At 37.5% G+C, this 20472-nt stretch overlaps 1 protein-coding gene across 1 annotated transcript; it reads left to right on the top strand.

Moving 5' to 3' along the window:
- Positions 1-10013, top strand: LOC139722884 (leucine-rich repeat-containing protein 59-like). Its single transcript, XM_071634168.1, has 7 exons — positions 1-151; positions 1089-1148; positions 1727-1993; positions 3354-3426; positions 4751-4924; positions 6513-6569; positions 9691-10013. The coding sequence occupies exons 1-7, from the start codon at positions 50-52 to the stop codon at positions 9855-9857; spliced, it is 900 nt and encodes a 299-aa protein (XP_071490269.1). The 5' UTR covers positions 1-49; the 3' UTR covers positions 9858-10013.
- The last annotated feature ends 10459 nt before the right edge of the window (positions 10014-20472 follow it).

The raw sequence follows: 20472 nt of genomic DNA, 5'->3' as shown, positions 1-20472 counted from the left end.
TACATAACATCAAAGATCTTCTCATTCGTCCAGCTGAAATTTTGTGGAGATGCCGACCAAAGAAACCAAAGACTCACTAAAGGACAAGGTTGAGGGGAACGAACTCGACCTCAGTCTGAGCAATCTGTCGAAAGTCCCCGTCAAAGAAATTGTGAGTAGAACCCTAGGAAGAAGTAATTTAGCACACTTTAAACACGATGAGTAATTCTGCAAGAGATGCACTAACGTCAATTTGTAGGCGTGGGATCAAGTAATTGATACTGGCGCCCCCTCCCTCCTCCCAATCCTAGCTTGCCACGTAGCCGTAGATTTACAGCGATTGTAGTAGCTCGTGGGCCTACGAGGCTAGTATTCTGCTAATACTTAGGCCTTCTATTCTCGTAAAGTTACTGTTATTTGAGTTCAAATGGATAGTAATAGTAGTAATGTTCTAGAGGACAAACTGCCGGCTGCCGGCTGCGGCTGCCATCAAAGAAAAGCAGAATGGAAGTAACTTTTCGTCTTTGCTTGTCGACGGCAACGTCACTGTCTATGAATACCTGATTATGAATATGTTTATGGACAATATCGTTGGCATCCAAAATAAGAAGACAGCTTGCAATTGTCACTGGAAACAAATGAAATGTTTTCTCTCTCAATGTTTTCTCCCTCCCCCAGCCCAGCTTAGTCTACAATAGTACAACAAGATTTTAAAATTGGCAGAACCTCAAATATACTTAATTTTCATACTGAATGGTCACATATTGTTTCACTGTTTGTTTACAAATACACATTTACCATGTTTACAGATATAATTTCTACTCTGTATTTGTAAAGTTAATGATAAAGAATTAAAAGAGTAACTAGTCCCTTTGGCTTTGTTTAGACAAATGTTTGATACATTGCATTCCACTCTAGTCTGAATCAAATTTTATCACTACCTGATTTCAAGTAAATCTTGATACATGTAACGGTACATGTAGAAGTTGAACGTGGTTAAATCGAAAAAAAAAATGATATTGATGGTTGATTTGTAAGACTTACTGTCACAATGATGAATCCTTTCAAAATGTGCATATTTTTCATAGAAGTTCAAACTTTAATTTCAGGCTGCCCTCACAAAGGTGAAACGAGTGGATTTGTCATGCAACCAACTCGTCACCTTACCCGTAAGTACATTGTTAAACTTGTATTTTACATATAGATGATTGAAACATTAACAATCTTATTTGGATCTACAGGATGTAGGCCCCTATACGATGCAGGGCCCTTGTGGGCATAAACGCATCGGTGGAGAGAGGGCGCAGGGTGTTCTGAAAAGAACTGTTTTATTTATTTATTTTTTTTTCATTGCACGTTGGGTGAGAGGGAAAGAAAATCATCCCTATAGTTGTGTGTATATTGAGCAACTGTCTGACATGATCACCATGTGCTAATATTCTTATCATAATAATCATTTATTTTACTTTGTTGTATAAAAGTGTCCTGTGGTTTACAACTTTTTGTTGTAGTTGGTTTGAAATCATGTTAGGTGTGTACTGTTTTTTTTTTTTTTTACCACATTCTGGATAATTGTTGATTCTGTGGGAAATAGATTTGCTAGCAAACAACAAACAAACAAGAACATTCCAAAATCTATTTGTTTGCTGAGCATCCCATAATCTTGAAGCTCAGGGACCAAATTTTGAAGAGGACAGCATTGGTGTCAGTTTTTGAAGCGACACAATTCTTTCCCTGTCTTTATCAGGATAGCTTCTGTGCCCAGCTCTCTCGCCTGACTCACCTCGACTTGAGCAAGAACCTCCTGGATGCCCTCCCTGAGAACTTTGGCCTGCTGGTGATGCTGCAGCGTCTGGACCTGCTGGGCAACAGACTGACCACCCTGCCGGTCAGCCTCGGTGATATGCGGGCTCTGCGATGGATGGACGTGAAGGAGAATCAGTTGGAGCCGCAGCTCGCCAAGATCGTGGGTGACTGCCTTGATGACACGCAGTGCAAACGTTGTGCACAGAGAGTAAGAGTTCACCCTGGCTATGATTTGTGTTTTTTGTTTTCAAAGTTGCACCCTACCCCTTCCCCAACCCCCAACCCCTGTCCCAGTGTAAGAACTGTACAGTGAAAGCAATTTGAATATCAATAAGGTAGACAACCATTGAGTTTACAAATGCACAAAGGTAATGTCCAGTTTATCTGCAAAGAGTTTGTGTCTTATACAACCATGATGGCATGGAACAACACCATGTATTCCCCCCCCCCCCCCCCTTACCAGAGCTTAGAGGTCCCAAGTACTATATATTTACAATTTTGTTTATGTAGTATGTTTTTCCTTCAGAAATGTTAAAGGGACTGTGCAGTGCTGGTTGAGGTGGGGATTCATGTTTTGAACATTCCTAAGTGAGGTAAAGAGAAATCTCTTATGAAATATGAAAGAGCATAGGTAGTTTTAAGAAGGATTCAATGTTTATATGATGAAAATTGGTTTTCAAATGGCTCAGATATCCCAAAAAGTGATGATAATAATAAAAGGCGACAGGCCGCGCCTTTTATTAGGATCTCTTTGTTTCACCTTGTTTTTGGATATCTCAGCCATTTCAAAACCAATTTTCATCAAACTTTTGATTCCCCTTAGAATTGCATGCTCTTTGACATCTCATAGAGTGGTTTCTGAATATCTCGCAAAACATTAAAAGCTAAATCCTCACCTCGACCAGAAGTGTGCACACCATTTAAGACAATGTGTTTTTAGAGAATAAAAGTTTCTTTTTTTTTTTTTTTTTTAAAGAAATCTGATTTAGTTTGCTGAGAATATTACCCTGGAGTTAAAACTATATACTTTTAGTGTGCATTAGTGTGTGTTCTTCTTTTTTTAATCTGCAAAGGTTTGTGCCTCAGTCTGTGAATATCCTGCATTATCCCATTTATGTTCCCTTTTATTCTAAAAATTAGGCAATGTGATTGAACATTTCTTGCTACAGTTCATTAGTGTATCAGCATTGTTTTTCAACTTATCTTGATGAGCTTTGTTTTCCTTCAATCTAAACCTGGGATAAAAAACAAAAAGCTGCACTGCTTGTATGAATAACATAGAGTGGTATTCATTCAGTCTAAAGCATGCAGATTCAACAAATTCCACACAACCTTTATTGTTACAATGCTGTAAATTCACTTGGGTCCATTCTATTTGACAAACTTCAGGCTATGCCCAGGTTTTGCCTGCAAGTACTTTCAATAGCACCAAAATTTGTGAAGCCCCAAGTATCTCTGTACTTTTTGTGTTGAAATAGCTGACAGAGTTTTAATACAACTGCTATCTCCCACTGAGTGTTGTTGTACGCAAAATTTATGGTTCTAATGTTGTTTTCAATTCTATCCAGGTTGTAGAACACATGCAGTCAATTCAGTCTATCCTGGAGAAGAAAAGACTGAAGTGGGAAGAGAAAGAAAGAGGTATGAGTGGTTTATACAAAATTTATGTAATTACACCATACTTAAAGCATGAATATATTATTGCACAACTTCATTAATTCTCAGTGGTATCCTGTGCCATCAATCAAAGTGTCAAACAGGAAATAAAATTCAAAAAAATCAAACTCTTTGACAGTGAATGAACAGAAATCACTTTTACGTTGCATGCTGCAGTGTCTCACATCTATATGAATCAATATTTCTGTAATTTTCAGCATATATCATGACAGTGATTGTTTTATGCCACTTTGCAGGATCATACCGCCATTTGAAATGTTGGCAGTCAAGACACAATCGATGATGATAGTAAAAATTGCCTTTCTTTAAATTTGGTGTGCTGACTTCAAGTCTTCCTCCTGATACGTATATCATGACAGTGATTGTTTTGTGTCTCTTGCTGGATTATACGTGTACTTCCGTTATAACGAACACGATTTTTAACCAAATTCAGCTTATGATGAATTAAAAATTCAGTTCTAAACATTATCCACTTTACGTTTTTTTATTGTTTGTTTGTTTGGTTATAACAAAATTTTGATATAACGAAAGAAAACTGCCAGTCCCAAGTCATCATAACAGGAGTCGACTGTACGCTCATTTTAAGTGCAGGTAATCAAGATAAAATTTATTATGATAGTCAAAATTACCGTTCTTTAAAGGGAGAGTATAGTATTGGTGGACATGAGGATTGGGCTTTTAACTTTTCATGAGATACCAAGAAACCACTTATGAAATAGTACAGAGCATACCAGAGGAATCCAAAGTTTATTGGATGACAATCGGCTTTGGAATACTGTATACGCTGTTATTTTCGCGAGGGTTTAATTTTCGCGGATTTCGCGAATCACAGTTGGATCGCAAATTTAACAACACGCGAATAGGTCTCCATGCGCTTTGTAAATAGAGCATTAACGTAAGCGTTGGCGTTGATTCGCGAAAACAACATCTCGCGAAAATGTCTATGACCTCGTCATTCGTGAAAATATCTGTACGCGAAAGTAACAGCGTATACAGTAGATGAGGCTTCAAAAAACAAAGTAAAACAAAGCAATCAAAATAAAAGGTGGGTCCCACCTTTTATTAGGATTGCTCTGTTTTGGATATCTCAGCCATTTCAAAACCAATTTTCATCAAATAAACATTGAATCCCTCTTGGAATTACATGCTCTTTCATATTTCATAGGAAGTTTCTCATCTGATCAAAAAATGTTGGGAAACCTGAAGTTAGGTCTCAACCAAAACTATACGATCCCTTTAAATTTGGCTTCCTGACTTGGATTCCTCCTCCTCCTTTTATCCCTCCTAGCCAAAGAGGCAGCGAGAGAAGCTGAGAGGAAAGAGATGGAGGCCAAGGAGAGAGAACTGAGAAAGAGGCAGAAGATGGCGGACAAAGAGAGGAGGAGAAAGGAGTACCAGGAGGCACAGGAGGCTAAGAAAAAGGTGGAGCTGGCCGAAGGGCTCCAGGAAAGTGAAGAACAAGGTAGGATGGTGCCTTTCCCCAATTTGATTTTTGGAAGAAGGACGTAAGTTAGTGCAGCTCGGATGAATGGAAAATTAGGGCCCTATTGCATCAAAGTTGAGATCAAATATAAGTCTCTGAATATTCAATTCTGATTGGCTGATACCTGACTAGTGTTTGATTTTCTGACTTATGGTTGATTGCATCTTTTTATGCAACAGGGCCCAGAGTAGTTAAGTGATCTTTCTTGATGGTTGTAAGTACTGGTAGCAGAAAAATCTGTACTGGTATGTATCCACAGAAGTTAGGCATGAAGATCAATGTTGTTAACCTGTTGAGGACGAGTCCTGAGTATACTCGGGCAGGTGTCTATGGGAAATGTGTGTTATACCAAAATCAGCCCGTCCTCAAGGGGTTAAGGACGCATACCTAGCAATGAATGGAAGATCACTAATAGTCGTATCTTTCATGAATAACATCACAGCTGTAAGACTTGGTGAAATATTGGAGTGATCGGTGAATTACGCTGTGGGCCAAGTATAATCATGCAGTTCAGGATTTGTTTTTGCACAAATATGCGTGGCAAATTTGCAAAATCTGAGAGCATCCAAAGGATCCCATGGCTATCCATGCATACATGAGAGGCTAGTGTGTGAGAGAGTCACAACTCAGGCACAAAAGAGGTACTGCTCGACTTCTTGCAAAGTAGAGGGTGCTAAGTAACCAAATGAAGTGATTCATCCCCCACACCCACACAAATACAAACACTGAAAAATGGCAACGTGATATTAAAGGGGCATCCCAGACGATTTTCATAACTTCACATCATGTACATGTAGTACATAAATCAACAGCTCCATGTATATATTTGTGGAATTTATTGTGGTCTATAAGCAGAGAAACATACTTTGAAAAACTTTAAACAAATCACACTGAACAATGATGATGACATAGGAGCCTCACATATTTCAGAAATGCAGCTGTGTAATTCCCATTACAATACTGCTAGCTTGCAGGTTCACCTGTGTATAAACTATGAATGCCTTGTTCTTTTGTTCTGCTTCCTTGAGCCCCAACTTGTGCATTCTTATGGTGAGGCTGCCATGTCATCATCCTTGTTCATTGCAATTTGTTATAAATTTTTTAAACACTCTTATTCCTCATCCTAATCATATTAAAATCCTGAAATTCGGTACTCAGTATAACTAATTTATAGTTGTTCAAATGTGAAAATCTGAAAATCATCCAGAGGTCTCCTTTAATCCCTAGCCATTTGCCCAAGATGATCAGCAAAAGCCAGCAAATAATATCAACCCATTACTGTGTGCAAGAAGTCCAAGCACAAATATGTTTATGATATGCTTTAATTTCTCACATTTTATATTTATCCCTATTCAATGCTTTCTTGTCTGATTTATGTGACTGGTACTGAACATAAATAAAATTTAATGCCCAAATATTATTTTCAAATAATGCAGCAATCTGTTTCTGAACATTGCAGATAGGTAAAACCCATATGTGGTAGCATAGATGAAATGAAAAGTGAATTGAAGGGAATCATGTTGCCTTGTTATCATGCTTTTCACTCTCTTTTTCTTCTCATGTTTAGATCATGCTCATTCAAATGGAGATGCCAGCAGAACTTGCAAGGATGGAAAGACATCTGGTATGTTTGTTTGCTTAATACTAGTAAGAGAATAATTGAACTTTGGTCACAAAAAGAAAGAATCTATTCTTCAAGGATGTCCCCGCCCCCCCAAAAAAAAAGATAGATTTGTCATTTTGTTTTTGTCTCACACACAACTAGCAGTAATACTCGTCCAAGAAAAAATACAAAAAAATATGAAAGGAGAACTCAGAGATTGATACTATATTATCAGCCTCCAGAAATGAAATAATATAACTAGGAGAAACACCTGACAAAATTTGTGTAGATTAAAGCCAATATGAGCCTTACAGCATGAATGGTGCAGCTTTGCAATGTATTGACAGGTTGCAAATGTAGAGGAGATATGTGACCCGCTACAACAAAAAGGTCCTAAAGTTGCGCACGGTCGAAGCCGTGAAAATCGAGTTTGAAGTCAGAGCATTAAAATTGGTCAAAACTTACGATTTTCTGATTTTGATATATTATTGGAGTCTAACATGTCTTCTATCATCTGTCGAAATTTTGAAGCAAAATGATCAAAGGAAAGATTAAAAAATAGCGTTTTTCTGAGCCATGTTTTTTGGCGTTTCAACGAAGCAGAAACTGGTTCGAAAATTTGGATTGAGCACCACAGATAGGTTCTGCCCCTAACAACGACCAGAGTGATCTCATTGGTCAGTTTGCTGCTTGCTGCTAACCGAAGCGTGAAGCTCGCACACTGCCTAGGCGACTGGTGTGTGCGGGCGGGGTGCGCTATGCTCAGCCGCTTCTAACATCCTGGTCACTGATTGGTTGTTGAGGAGACCGCCGACGCTGATGTGCTTGAATGAACTCTTCGGGGGTTGCTAGGGCTTACCTTCTATTGTCCAGAGGTGAAAACTGACTTGCGTGTCCCTTGATCGCGATTGCGTCGAAAGGAAGACTTTTAGGGCGCTTTTCTCGAAACAGTGATTTTCCAGACGTCTCGACATGCATCGATATCTCCGCAGCCGATTATTTTTATAAAATGTGTTATACAGTCAAACCTGCCTTAGCGGCCACCTGTCTATAGCGGCCACCTGTCTATAGCGGCCACGGCAAAATCCCCCCGAGAGAAAAGCCCTGTTGAAGACCCTGTGTATAGCGGCCACCTCTCTAACGCGGCCAGCGGCCACAAATTTTGTTTCCCGCGGGAGATATTAACCTGTCTATAGCGGCCAAAAACCCAATGGAGCCGTAGCCAAGCCGATAATTCAGCGTATTTTTCTGTTTGGTAGCCGTGCGAGCAACGTTCAGTGATCGCCACCGCTGCATTCATCCCTCATTCAGTCATAATAATGCACGATTCTTCACGACAATAAACATGCTACTGTGCAACAATTTCATATACACCGGCATGATTAAATGCATGAAACACACGGTTATGCATACGTACACACATACACTGTATATGTACATGTAAGGATACAACGATGATACATGTACATGTAAGCAATGCACTCAAAGTTGGAGTACCTGTCTATAGCGGCCACCTGTCTATAACGGCCACTTTTTCCGTCTCCCTTGGGTGGCCGCTATAGACAGGTTTGACTGTATATCAATTAAAAGCAGAAAGATTAGGGGATTATATCATGCAATTTTCAAATAATCAACCTCGCCTGACTTTACGATCATTTTGTTGTAGTGGGTCACATGTGAGTGATGAATACATCTGCTTCTGTCACCAATATTCATTGTCCTTTCATAATTATGCCTCCGCCACGAAGTGGTGCCGGAGGCATTATGTTTTCGGGTTGTCCGTCCGTCCGTCCGTACGTCCGTACGCCTGTACGTACGTCCGTCCGCTTTCGTTTACGCGATAACTTGAGTAATATTTACTGGAATTTTACCAAACTTGGTCCAAGTATGAAGTATGATGGGGCAATTATTTGATTAGATTTGGGGTGAAATCGGCTGAGGTCAAAGGTCAAAGGTCAAGGTCAACTCGTGAAATTGTATCCGTTTACGCGATAACTCAAGACTGGATGGAGCAAATTTCACCAAACTTTGTTGGAGGATGATGTATGATAGGACAATTACTTGATTAGTTTTTCAGTGAAATCAGACAGAGGTCAAAGGTCAAAGGTCAAGGTCAAATCCTAAAATTTATCTGTTTATGTGATAACTCGAAACTGGATGAAGCAGCTTTCACCAAACTTGGTCCAAGGATGATGTATGATGGGACAATTAGTTGAGTAGATTTTAGTGACATTGGCAAGAGGTCAAAGGTCAAAAGGTCAAGGTCAAATGCTACAAATGTTGCAATTTCACCCATATCTATGCAATGCCCAAAGGTATTTTCTTGAAAATTGGTGTGGACATATACTACTGCATAAAGATTCTCCAGAGAGAGTTTCATGTCATAAGGTCAAAGGTCAAAAGGTCAAAGGTTAGATGAAAATGTTGCAATATCACTTTTCTCGCAAATGGTTCAATGTATCTTCGTGGAACTTGGTACATACGCATGTACTGACTGGCAGGGATTATCTAGGGAATTTAGGGGTCATGGGTCAAAAGTCAGGGGGTCAAAGGTCAAGGTCAACTCCTCAAAATGTTACTATTTCCCTCATATACTAGTATCATATGCAATGCTTGCATTATTAGTTTCAAAACTTGATACATGCATTACCTAATGGAGATTCTCCGGGAAATTTCGAGCCAGAAGATCAAAGGTTAAGAGTCAAAGGCCAGGTTTCAATGCCCCTCCCCCCCCCCAAAAAAAAAAAAAAAAAAAAAAAAAATCTATTTTGTACTGTCATTTACACTCTTTCTTCATACCTTGGAAATTACCCAATGCATAAACTTATAAAAAGGTCTGTCAGAATGCAAGTAAAAATTCTCAATTCCCCAAATATGTGTGCCTGCACTCTTAGAAAATTATAACAAACCCACAAGACATTTCTGATAAACCTGTCATTTCAATATTTTGCCAGTTATGTGAAACTGTCATGGATCAATCATTGTGAAGACATTGTACTATACGCCTATTGGAAGAATCATGCATTATGGCGGAGGCATCAGTCGCCATAGCGACATTTCTAGTTTTCTATTGCAAATTGATATCACAAATGGGATGTTTCTTTTATCACTGTCAATCATTTTTTTCTTTCCCATCTCCCAGGTGGGTCACCGTGCTTCATGATGTTCATCTCTCTGCTGGTGCTTCTACTTGCTGTCGCCGTGGCAACGTATTTCTTCTGCGACAGCAATCCTGCGTCGCCCGCTTGCACGGCCATACATAAAGCATGGCACCAGGCGAGGGAGGAGGTGGAGAGAAGATTGCAGTGAAGCAATGTCTTTGTGTATTTTAGTGAAGATGTAAACAGGCCTTGTAGATTCTGATTTCAAAAGGAAAATGGAAAAGAAAATAAAGATTGTTTAAGATTGATCGTCACTTTTCACCATGAAGTATCACAAATGAGACTGGACTGTATTGTCTCATCTTTGCTTTAATATGCTCACAAAGATTTTCATTAGTGGTACACTATTGCCATCTCTGTCATGATTTATTTGAATAGTATGCGTAGCCCACTCTTTTCTCTTATTCTTTCTCTTTTTTTGGCTACTAGTCAGAGATGTCTTGCCTGCTTGCCAATCCTTGTTATGGTCGCTCTACTGGGGACCTGCATTATACAGTGGACTCCCATTATAACAAAGTCCTCGGGACTGGCAGTTTTCTTTCGTTATATCGAAATTTCGTTCTAACAGAACAAATAAACAGTAAAAAAATGTAAAGCCGATAATGCTATGGCCTGAATTTTTATTTCGTTGTAACCGGATTTTGTTATAACCGTGTTCTTTATAATGGGAGTGCACTGTACTGGGCATGACTTCCTACATGTGGATGCCTGCCGTGACACAAATGATGTGTCATTAATGTGTCAGTAATAGACTTCAGAGAAGTTCGTTCTGTTTGCATGATTATTATTTCCATTTATTGACACTGCCGCCGAGGAGTTGATTTATTTCTTGCAAGAGCTATCCACGTGAACGCAGAAAATGGCTGGAGGATATATTATTTGTCATATACACAGAAATGAAATGTGTCTTCAGAGAGAAAAAAGAATTCATGAAATGTGTATAGCAGTTGGGGGGGGGGATGGATGGAAGAAGGGTTTTGTCCCCCCCCCCCCCCCCCCCTCCATCCCAAGATAGAGAGTGTTATAGCCTTTTTGTTGTTCGAATTATGTGAGCTGATGCTCACTAAATTATATGTTTGTTTTTTTCCCCCAACAAGCAACATTAACTGTCGCAATGGATTTCTATTAGATACTCTAAAAGCTGTTATTTTTGCAAGAGTGTAATTCTCATGAATTTCATGAATCGCCGTCGGGCCATGAATCTAACAACTTGCAAAAATATAATGGACGGACAGGCATTAGTGCACTTACGATAGCCTTGGTATCAAATCATGAAAACGACATTTCACAAAATGTCTGTGAACTCATTCGCAAAAATAAAAGGTTATACAGTGTAGCAGTATAAGATTTGGTAAGCATTTGGCTATTTCAGTTACATTCCTTTCCTTTACACGCACCTGCTGTTTCGAGTCAGGGTCTATGTTAACATTGTTTGTGTGAGTACAAGAGAAATTATTTCTTCAAGGAATTTCAGATCTTTGTACAAAATGGCAAATTGTATAAAGACATTTGGCCGAATAATACTGTATGTTATATATGTTGAGAAATCATGAGTTTTGCTGATTGGACTTTACTTTCTGGATTGTTTGTTTGTTTGTTTGTGTGGATGTGTGTTGATGTCAGACACTTTTCCGTTACATAATTCAGTCTCTAGACTTTAAATGTAGCTACTTCTGTTTACTCAATAGATTTCCTCTCGTACATTTTCTGCATCTTTTTTTTTTAGTTGTCAAACATATCTTCTCTTTGTCCAGATTTTGCTTTTGCCATCACAACTCTGTATGCAGAGCTTGTGCAGGGCATGAACCAGCCATGGGTGCTGTCATTATTCCATGTGTCCTCTGAAGTTTTCCTTAGGTTTGTTTTGCTTTTGTCCATTGTTTTTTTCCTTTTTTAGCTGCTATTCTGTTGCCACTGTGCTGTATTTGATTTTGATCTTGTTTTCCTGTATGTAAGTATCTATGCATTTAGTTTCTGACTTTAAATCAACAATTTTCCCTTAGTGATCATGTTTGAAGTCATATGCTTGAAGGTGTTCTGTGGCTGTTTTTCCAACTGACCTCATATGGTATCTGACCTGGACCATTGCAAGTGGCTATAGGTTCAGCAGATCGAGTATCAGTTGTTTGGTTCTTGGATGAAGCTACCAGAGATCCACAATTGCCATTGACAAAATATCTTTTTCGTGTCTGTATTAACATCTCAGTTTTTCTTCTGAATGCTGCTCTGTTTCACCAAAGCTTTAAAAAAAAAGATAGAAAAATGCCACTTGCTATAAGCCAGTCACAAGTGTTGGTAGAGATAGACTGTCAGCTTTCACCTCCGAGATGCAACGCGTCAGTAGAATGGTAGCTTTATGCATTTTAATTTTATGCAGTTCTGACAGCAACATAAGCATTTTTCTCCTACAATGATATATATGATATTTGTACATTTTTGAGATGTGCTCTTTGTTGCTTATGATTCATCTTGAAACAAATGTTGGAGTTTATTGGAAAGAATGATCGCATCTGCACTTCGTAGTAAGGTCTAGAAAAAAATGGCAGTGATGTTGCTGTTCACCCTCTGTGTCATACAGGTGACTAAACTGGAAGCATATTTCCTGATTCTGTCAGTGTTATCCATGCTTGAGAGCATTGCAATTTAGATTTATTTTTGAGAGAGGAAAAATGTTTGCAAATGATCTGAAAGGCATTTTGTGACTCAAGATCATATACATGAACCAATTAGTGTAGTATATAATGGGGGAGACAAACACACATTGGTTTTAGTTGTTGTGAAATAAGAGTAAAGGAATTAATTCTCCCTCTCATGGATCATGACACAAATCAAGTCAAAGTTCTGAAAAAAAATCATGTTTATGATGAAACATAAGTTGTGAATAGGCATTCCCAGAAAGTATTGTTGTGTTTATCATATATGTAAAGAAAGTGGCTTTTTTAGTTGCTCAGAGATTGACGTTCAGATTGTCAATAAACTTCGTTTATGATTTATAATTGTCCAATTCTGCTCATTTCTGGTTTAAGATATGTTTCTTTTGTTTTACCACGTCTGCTCTATCTTAGATTTCTATGTGAATGTTTAATTGGGATGGACATGATTGTCACCATCACCACTTCACACGGTTTTCATTTACGACAAAACTTCCATTGGTGTAGGAGTGTTTGTGGAAACACTTCATAGACAGAGTACCTGTGAAAATATTGTGTATGGCTCTACTGGACATTATTCTTTACCGACAGTATATGCACTCTAAATATTATAAACACTCGTACACTTCTAGTTCACCTCAGCCTTTAGCACAGTTATAATAAGACTGCATTTGGATTCAGTATGAATTTGTTGCACCTGTAAAGTAGTGTAGATCATGTTAGATTTTATTTATATTTTATATATACCATACATGTATATCTTTGGATGTCATCTAGGATACACTACATGGTTGATATTATTGTACTGCATTAAGGAGACAAATATATATATATATATATATATATATATATATATATATATATATATATATATATATATATATATATTATATATATATTAAATTATATCAAAATATGAAAGTTCTGCGTCGGTGTGTAATGAATTGATATCAAGAGTAGAAACAGTCGTATAAACACTGCAGGAGCCAAAAAATTAGACTGACGTTTCGGTCAAAGACCTTTATCAAAGTAAGTCTGAACATAAACAATTTGATGCAAGAAACTAAGAAGATGCATAAGTTGCCAAGATACAAATAATAATAACAAAAAGCCAGCAAGCAAAAACAAAAAGCCAGCCTTTTGTTTTTAGTATTTGTATCTTGGCAACTTAGGCGTCTTCTTAGTTTCTTGCATCAAATTGTTTATGTTCAGATTTACTTTGATAAAGGTCTTTGACTGAAACGTCAGTCCAATTTTTTGGCTCCTGCGGTGTTTATAAGACTGTTTCTACTCTTGATATATATATATATATATATATATATACATATATATACATATACACACACATAACACTAAATGGCACACAGATATCAAACAACACTCACCCTGATAAATGTTTTGACACACAAACTGAATTAACAAGGTTTACCACTTGAGTCAAATATATATTTGAATTGGCAGACAACATGACTTTGTACTTTCTAACTCCTTTGCACCATTGAATTGGATTTTGATGAGATCTAACAAAAATAACAGTTGCACTTGGAACATATAATCTTCAAACCACAATCTTGAAAGGAAGTCACTCACTACATCTTTGTGTATTTGCACATCTGATGTACAAAAAGTGGAACACAAAAGGCCAAATTCACAAAAGTAGTTCAAATTTAGTCTATGGATTCTGCAAAATTTTGACTGCGTATATGAGAATGACATATCATGTATGACCAAGAGACATCCAATAATGAATGTGCCCTGACATGCGCATGTGAAAAGTATACATAATTAACGTTTTAGTCCACAGGCTATTTTTAAAACATGGATATGATATAAACTACCTTTGTGAGTTTGGGCCAAAGTATCTACCATTCACAATGAGTACCATGTAGTCATCTACTTTGGTGTTAATAAATATAAAAATGCAATATGAAGCATCACAGTGACTTACATAGAATACAAACTTTTCACTGTGATCTTTAAAGAAAATCTCTCATGGACTCTTGGTATTTTTGAACATCCAATTAAGAAAAAAAAAACAAACACCCAACCAAACAACAAATTGCAGCACAAAAGTGTCTACAATTCACACAGAGTAGTCATCTATATATTCTGGTGTTGATAAATGCCAACATGTAATTTGATGCATCACAGCGACTTACATAGATGCAATGACCAGGTTTTAACATTTATTACTACCAATTCAGCTGACGCTCTAGTAATTCGGAGGGCTGTGACAATCATTTTAGGAACAATGATCTTTAATTCAAACAATTCATACAAACACACACACACACACGTACACACAAACTGTCTCCAAAGGTGTGACACAATATCCCCCTAAGCTTGTAAATTGCACAAGGTAATATTCTATTGATGCCTACAAATCTTACATATCCAACATGAATAAAATGGCCAACAAAAGTCTGAAGAACAAAATTACCAACTATCATATCCTCAGCAAAGAAAAAAAAAATCACAGGTTCCCAGGCAACCTAATTGAAAGGCTAAGGATGAGCCATGGCAGAACTGCAAATGGGGCAATTACTGTATGTATTGTCTATGATGCAAACTTACTCTTGATGTTTGCAAGTAGCCAAAAGAAAACTTGATGGGTACACATGCACTTTCAGGCATTCCTGATGACAAAATACAATCAACCTTGCCTACTAAAGTCAAATCTATTTGGGCTGAAGAAATAGCTTCTACTTTAGTAGAGAAAATTCGGCTTTAATATGAGGGATTAAAATTGAAAGATTATAAAGAGAAGAGGACATGAAAAGACCTTCGACTTGGGCGATTATGCGACTTATGTGAGGCCGACTTCAGCAAGGTTGACTGTAAGTCTATGTGTGAATGAGCACTGAAGAATGTATGTGAGCCAAAAACATACTAATATTAAGAATAGTGGTAATAAATGCCTTTATACTTTCCCTCTATAAAATTGGTACTTGCTCCATCTGCACCCTTTACACTCTGAAAATACAAAGAAGGTGGGATGTTATGCTCAATTACAAACATTGTCAATTATGAATGCATATATGTAAAGGGAGCACCAATTTCCTGTATAGATACCTAATAATAATCATGTTTACCTACATAGGCAACAATACTGTCAACATAGGTGATCATTATTATCACACTGCATTATTATTATCATTATTTTCATTATTATTATTATTATCATTATTATTATTATTATTATTATTATTTTCATTATTATTATTATTATTATTATTATTATTATTATTATTATTATTATTATTATTATTATCATTATTATTATCATTATCATTATTATCATTATCATTATCATTATCATTATCATTATTATTATTATTATTATTATTATTATTATCATTATTATTATCATTATCATTATTATCATTATCATTATCATTATCATTATTATTATTATTATTATTATTATTATTATTATTATTATTATTATTATTATTATTATTATTATTATTATCATTATTATTTATTTATTTATCTATTTTTATTTTTTTCATTTTTTGTAGGATCTAAGCCGCAACAGAGGTGGAAGGAATACTACTAGACAGGTACAATGTACATGATGCAATTACTGTAATGCTAAAATGATAGTACAATTTTGTGAGTTAAAAGATTGAAGTCTTTTCAATCACTTTAGGCTTGGCCTCTAGCACAAAGAATGCAAGTGAATTTCCCACACATTCCTGCAATATGAGTGTAAATGAATTGCAGCCAACTTTGGTATTCTCCATCACCTTTGAAGATATAATACATTTCTTCACATATTCACTACTCACTGTAAAGTGTGTATTTGAGGAGTCTGCACAGCAGATACAACTCATTTCTATTTCATGACACATTTATGTTGTGTCTTGTGCAGATAACACATTCCTCCTGAATCCAGGAAAGACCAGATAAAATGGCTTTATCACGGCCACTTCTACAAAAGCTGACAATACTGTTGCATGGCCTAAATCTTGCGATGCATAATGGCCGGCCTGTGACTACTCGAAGGCAGAGATCAGAGCTCCTATCTCTTGTGACATACTGCTTTAATACTCTCAGAAACCCATTTCTACAGCGTACAATATACTGTAAAACCAGCAATTTTCGTGTGCACGAAACTTTTGTGAATTTCCTGAGGAACCACGATTCGCAAATGAAAGTATAATGTACACGAAAGTTTTTGTCTACACAATGAATTGAATGAGAGTCACTGATTTGTGAAAGTTTAATGCAAAAGAAAAGCTGTTGGCTCCGATTCGTGATAGTTTAAAGGCGCAAATGTTTCTGGTTTTACAATATAACATTTTACATCAGTGCAGCATGACAGGCTTAGATTAAAATGTGAATACATTATGCCACCCTTTTACCATTGTAAGTAGAAAGAATGAAGGGACTTGCAGCACTGGTAAAAAAGACATAGAGCAAATTGCAAATCACAGAGATATGTGATAAATGGGGGGATATTCCAGTAGACTTGTAATAATAGTGAACAATGGACATATAATGCCCCACAATTTGACATGGGTAAAGTACAAGTACACACATTGACAGAAAACCTGAAACTGACATGACATGACATTACATTATTCCCTTGCTCTTCTACTTTAATTTCATATATAGCACAACTCCTAGTACAAGTACACACATTGACAGAAAACCTGAAACCTCTAGTGGGAGCGTTTTTGCCACTCTTCCATGTTGGAACTTTTGGTTTCAAACGGTGTCCTGTCCCCTATTCTTCTTCCACTGAAAAACGTACGGTAAGAAAAGCACTGCTTCTATACATATCCATTATAATTAACTGCACATTGAGGTTAAGAATTTGAAAATGACATGACATTATTCCCTTGCTCTTCTACTTTAATTTCATATATAGCACAACTGCTAGTACAAGTACACACATTGACAGAAAACCTGAAACCTCTAGTGGGAGCGTTTTTGCCACTCTTCCATGTTGGAACTTTTGGTTTCAAACGGTGTCCTGTCCCCTATTCTTCTTCCACTGAAAAACGTACGGTAAGAAAAGCACTGCTTCTATACATATCCATTATAATTAACTGCACATTGAGGTTAAGAATTTGATGCAAACTACAAAGGATAGACAGAAGTTTTTTTTTTCTGTCATTAAATATGTTAATTGGCTTGCTCATCCGTATTCAGCCTGTGCTGCCTACAGTAGCTGCCTGCATTGCTAGCACTGACACGTCATCATGAGCATCCAATTGCGGTCTGATTAATGAATATATGTGACCCGCTACAACAAAAGGATCCGAAAGTCGGGGGGAGGACAATTTTCTGAAAATGACATGACATTATTCCCTTGCTCTTCTACTTTAATTTCATATATAGCACAACTCCTAGTACAAGTACACACATTGACAGAAAACCTGAAACCTCTAGTGGGAGCGTTTTTGCCACTCTTCCATGTTGGAACTTTTGGTTTCAAACGGTGTCCTGTCCCCTATTCTTCTTCCACTGAAAAACGTACGGTAAGAAAAGCACTGCTTCTATACATATCCATTATAATTAACTGCACATTGAGGTTAAGAATTTGATGCAAACTACAAAGGATAGACAGAAGTTTTTTTTTTTCTGTCATTAAATATGTTAATTAACACACAGATGAAAGATTTGAACAAGAGTTTTACATTTTATACATCCACCCATGCATTGATCATAACACGCATAGCACTGTTGTCCAATATTGAGATACTTCCTGCATTCTCTTGCCAAGGCAAGACACATACAAATATGAGTTGATATCTATGAGTCTGAAAAATAGGACCATGAGGCAGAAGGGAAGGTAGGCAACATAAAACACACTGCTAAAAGGGAACAGACCCAAGATTCATAAGGGCGCTGTTGCATGGGCCCAAGCTTTACACATCTGCCATGTTCTGAACAGATGAACAAAATACATCTAGATTCGAACAGTGGGTACATTGAAAATGGTCGAAATACTAACAATCTCAGTTCATCATTTGATGCAGCCTTCTACATAAGGATCCTTTGAAGAGCAGGTTTGTTTGCTTGCTATTCAAGGACACCTTCATGTAAATACATGAAATATTTTGATCAATATTACAACAAACTACTAGCTTTACATCGACGATGGCGGTGATTATCATCATGCCAACCAACAGTGCCCTCATGATATTCCCTTATAACCTTAGCCCATTGCCCACAAAAACCTGGTGGAGCCAGTGTAAAATCTATTAAGATTTGAGAACATCACAGGGAATGGGTTAATGGCGAAGAGTGGAGCCCCATCAACAGCAAAGGGACAATGTGATCCACAGTGAGTATATTACACATACATGATCTTCATGAAATGTTTGGCTAACAAATACTTATGTGTAAGATATCTACAGTGTCTGGTTCAAGCGCTCTGCACCTGTATATGAGATGAGTTAAAGAGTTCTATGTTAGAATTAATAGTACTGCATTGAAAGTGAATTGTAACTACAGTTAATAAACAAAGTCATTTTGAATGATAAAACCTAAACAACCATGCAATAAATAAGACAGAAATATCATTCCCTATTCTATTTCATCAGCAATATTGCAATGGTAGTACATGGTACAACATTAAAATTCATCAATATAATAAAAGGATAATAAATCAGAGACTGCATAGAAGCCAACAGTGCATGACAGAAGGAGCGTACAAGTATACAAATGTTGCACAGGTCCAGTGCATCAGCAAGAATTATGTGCATAAGTTGAATATGGAACAGTTTAACCCAGGAGGTGCAGCCGCGTGGCTTTACACTAGATTCCATTGTTAATGCATGTGCAATATTTCTACTGACTCACGAAAAGACATGTGCGTCATCTGTTTTATAGAACAGTGGTCAACTTTTTGCCAGAAATCCATTGTTTTAATCATATTCCCTACAGTTAACAATGCTTGGCAAATTTACGACATGCATTTCCTTTTGGCTTGCCATAGATGCAAATCATGAGTCAGGAATTACTGGATGCATGGCTGGCAACCTCTTGCTGAGTGTGCAAACTCTTGCTACTTGTTATTACTTGATGCACGGCTAGCCATCAATTGCTCAGCGCATGAATGCTTGCCAAGTGCACAAACTCTTTTGCTGCGAGTGCGCGATGGCATGTTTACTGTGTCTATCGCCAGTGATCGCAATGACTATTTGATATCAAACGTGCGAACAGAAAAAATTGATGCACAGCTCTGTAACAATGAGATATATTGCAGGATTTTCTCGGTCTGTTCTATAATAGAATACATGATGCTGCGATGAGCAACTACAGCACTAGCTTTTTGACAGGCCTTGTGGCTGAAAAAGAGACTAACTGCGAGTGAATGCGAGGCCAAGTGACGCAGAGGAGACCTGACATGAATTTCTTATCTTAAACGTTGTTTCTCGCCGATTCTGCACCAAAAAGGTAGCGGCCAATCAGCGACCTCAGTGCTCGCAATGACGTCGCATCTCATGAATATGCACAAGTATGCATATCAACGGCTTGCTCATCCGTATTCAGCCTGTGCTGCCTACAGTAGCTGCCTGCATTGCCAGCACTGACACGTCATCATGAGCATCCAATTGCGGTCTGATTAATGAATATATGTGACCCGCTACAACAAAAGGATCCGAAAGTCGGGGGGAGGACAATTTTCTGAAAATGACATGACATTATTCCCTTGCTCTTCTACTTTAATTTCATATATAGCACAACTCCTAGAAATACTCGCTTGTGGAGATATCGATGATTTTATTAGCGCATGTCAAGTGGTAGAGGAAATCATAGTTTCGAGAAAAGCACCTTCAAAGTTTTCCTTCCGACGCTATAATGTTCACAGGGAGGCGAGACAGTTTTCATCACTTGACAATAGAAGGCATGCTCCTAGCAACCTCCACGATGTTCATTCAAGCTTAGCGCCAGCAGTCTACGCACGACCAATCAGTAATCAGGATGTCATGCACTGACCAATAAGATCACTCCCTCGTTGCTAGGGGTGGAGTCTAGCTGCGGCGCTAAATCCAACTCTTCCGACACGTTTCTGTTCTGTTGAAAGTCGGAAAATCATGGCCAAGAAAAACGCTGATTTCTTGCCTTTCCTTTGATCATATAGCTATGAAATTT

Source organism: Diadema antillarum, unplaced genomic scaffold (genome assembly GCF_040938485.1).
Source record: "Diadema antillarum isolate AM-2024a unplaced genomic scaffold, OU_Dant_1.0 scf00000014, whole genome shotgun sequence".
NCBI classification, from domain to species: domain Eukaryota; kingdom Metazoa; phylum Echinodermata; class Echinoidea; order Diadematoida; family Diadematidae; genus Diadema; species Diadema antillarum.
The sequence above is the reverse complement of the archived record's forward strand: the minus strand, read 5'-3'. Positions and strand labels throughout refer to the sequence as shown.

Excerpts from the sequence above, each read along its gene's own strand:
- LOC139722884 (XM_071634168.1), top strand. The coding sequence starts at position 50 with ATGCCGACCAAAGAAACCAAAGACTCACTAAAGGACAAGGTTGAGGGG. Across the intron at positions 1,149-1,726 it reads ACCAACTCGTCACCTTACCC|GATAGCTTCTGTGCCCAGCT; the intron begins GTAAGTACATTG and ends TGTCTTTATCAG. Across the intron at positions 3,427-4,750 it reads GTGGGAAGAGAAAGAAAGAG|CCAAAGAGGCAGCGAGAGAA; the intron begins GTATGAGTGGTT and ends TATCCCTCCTAG.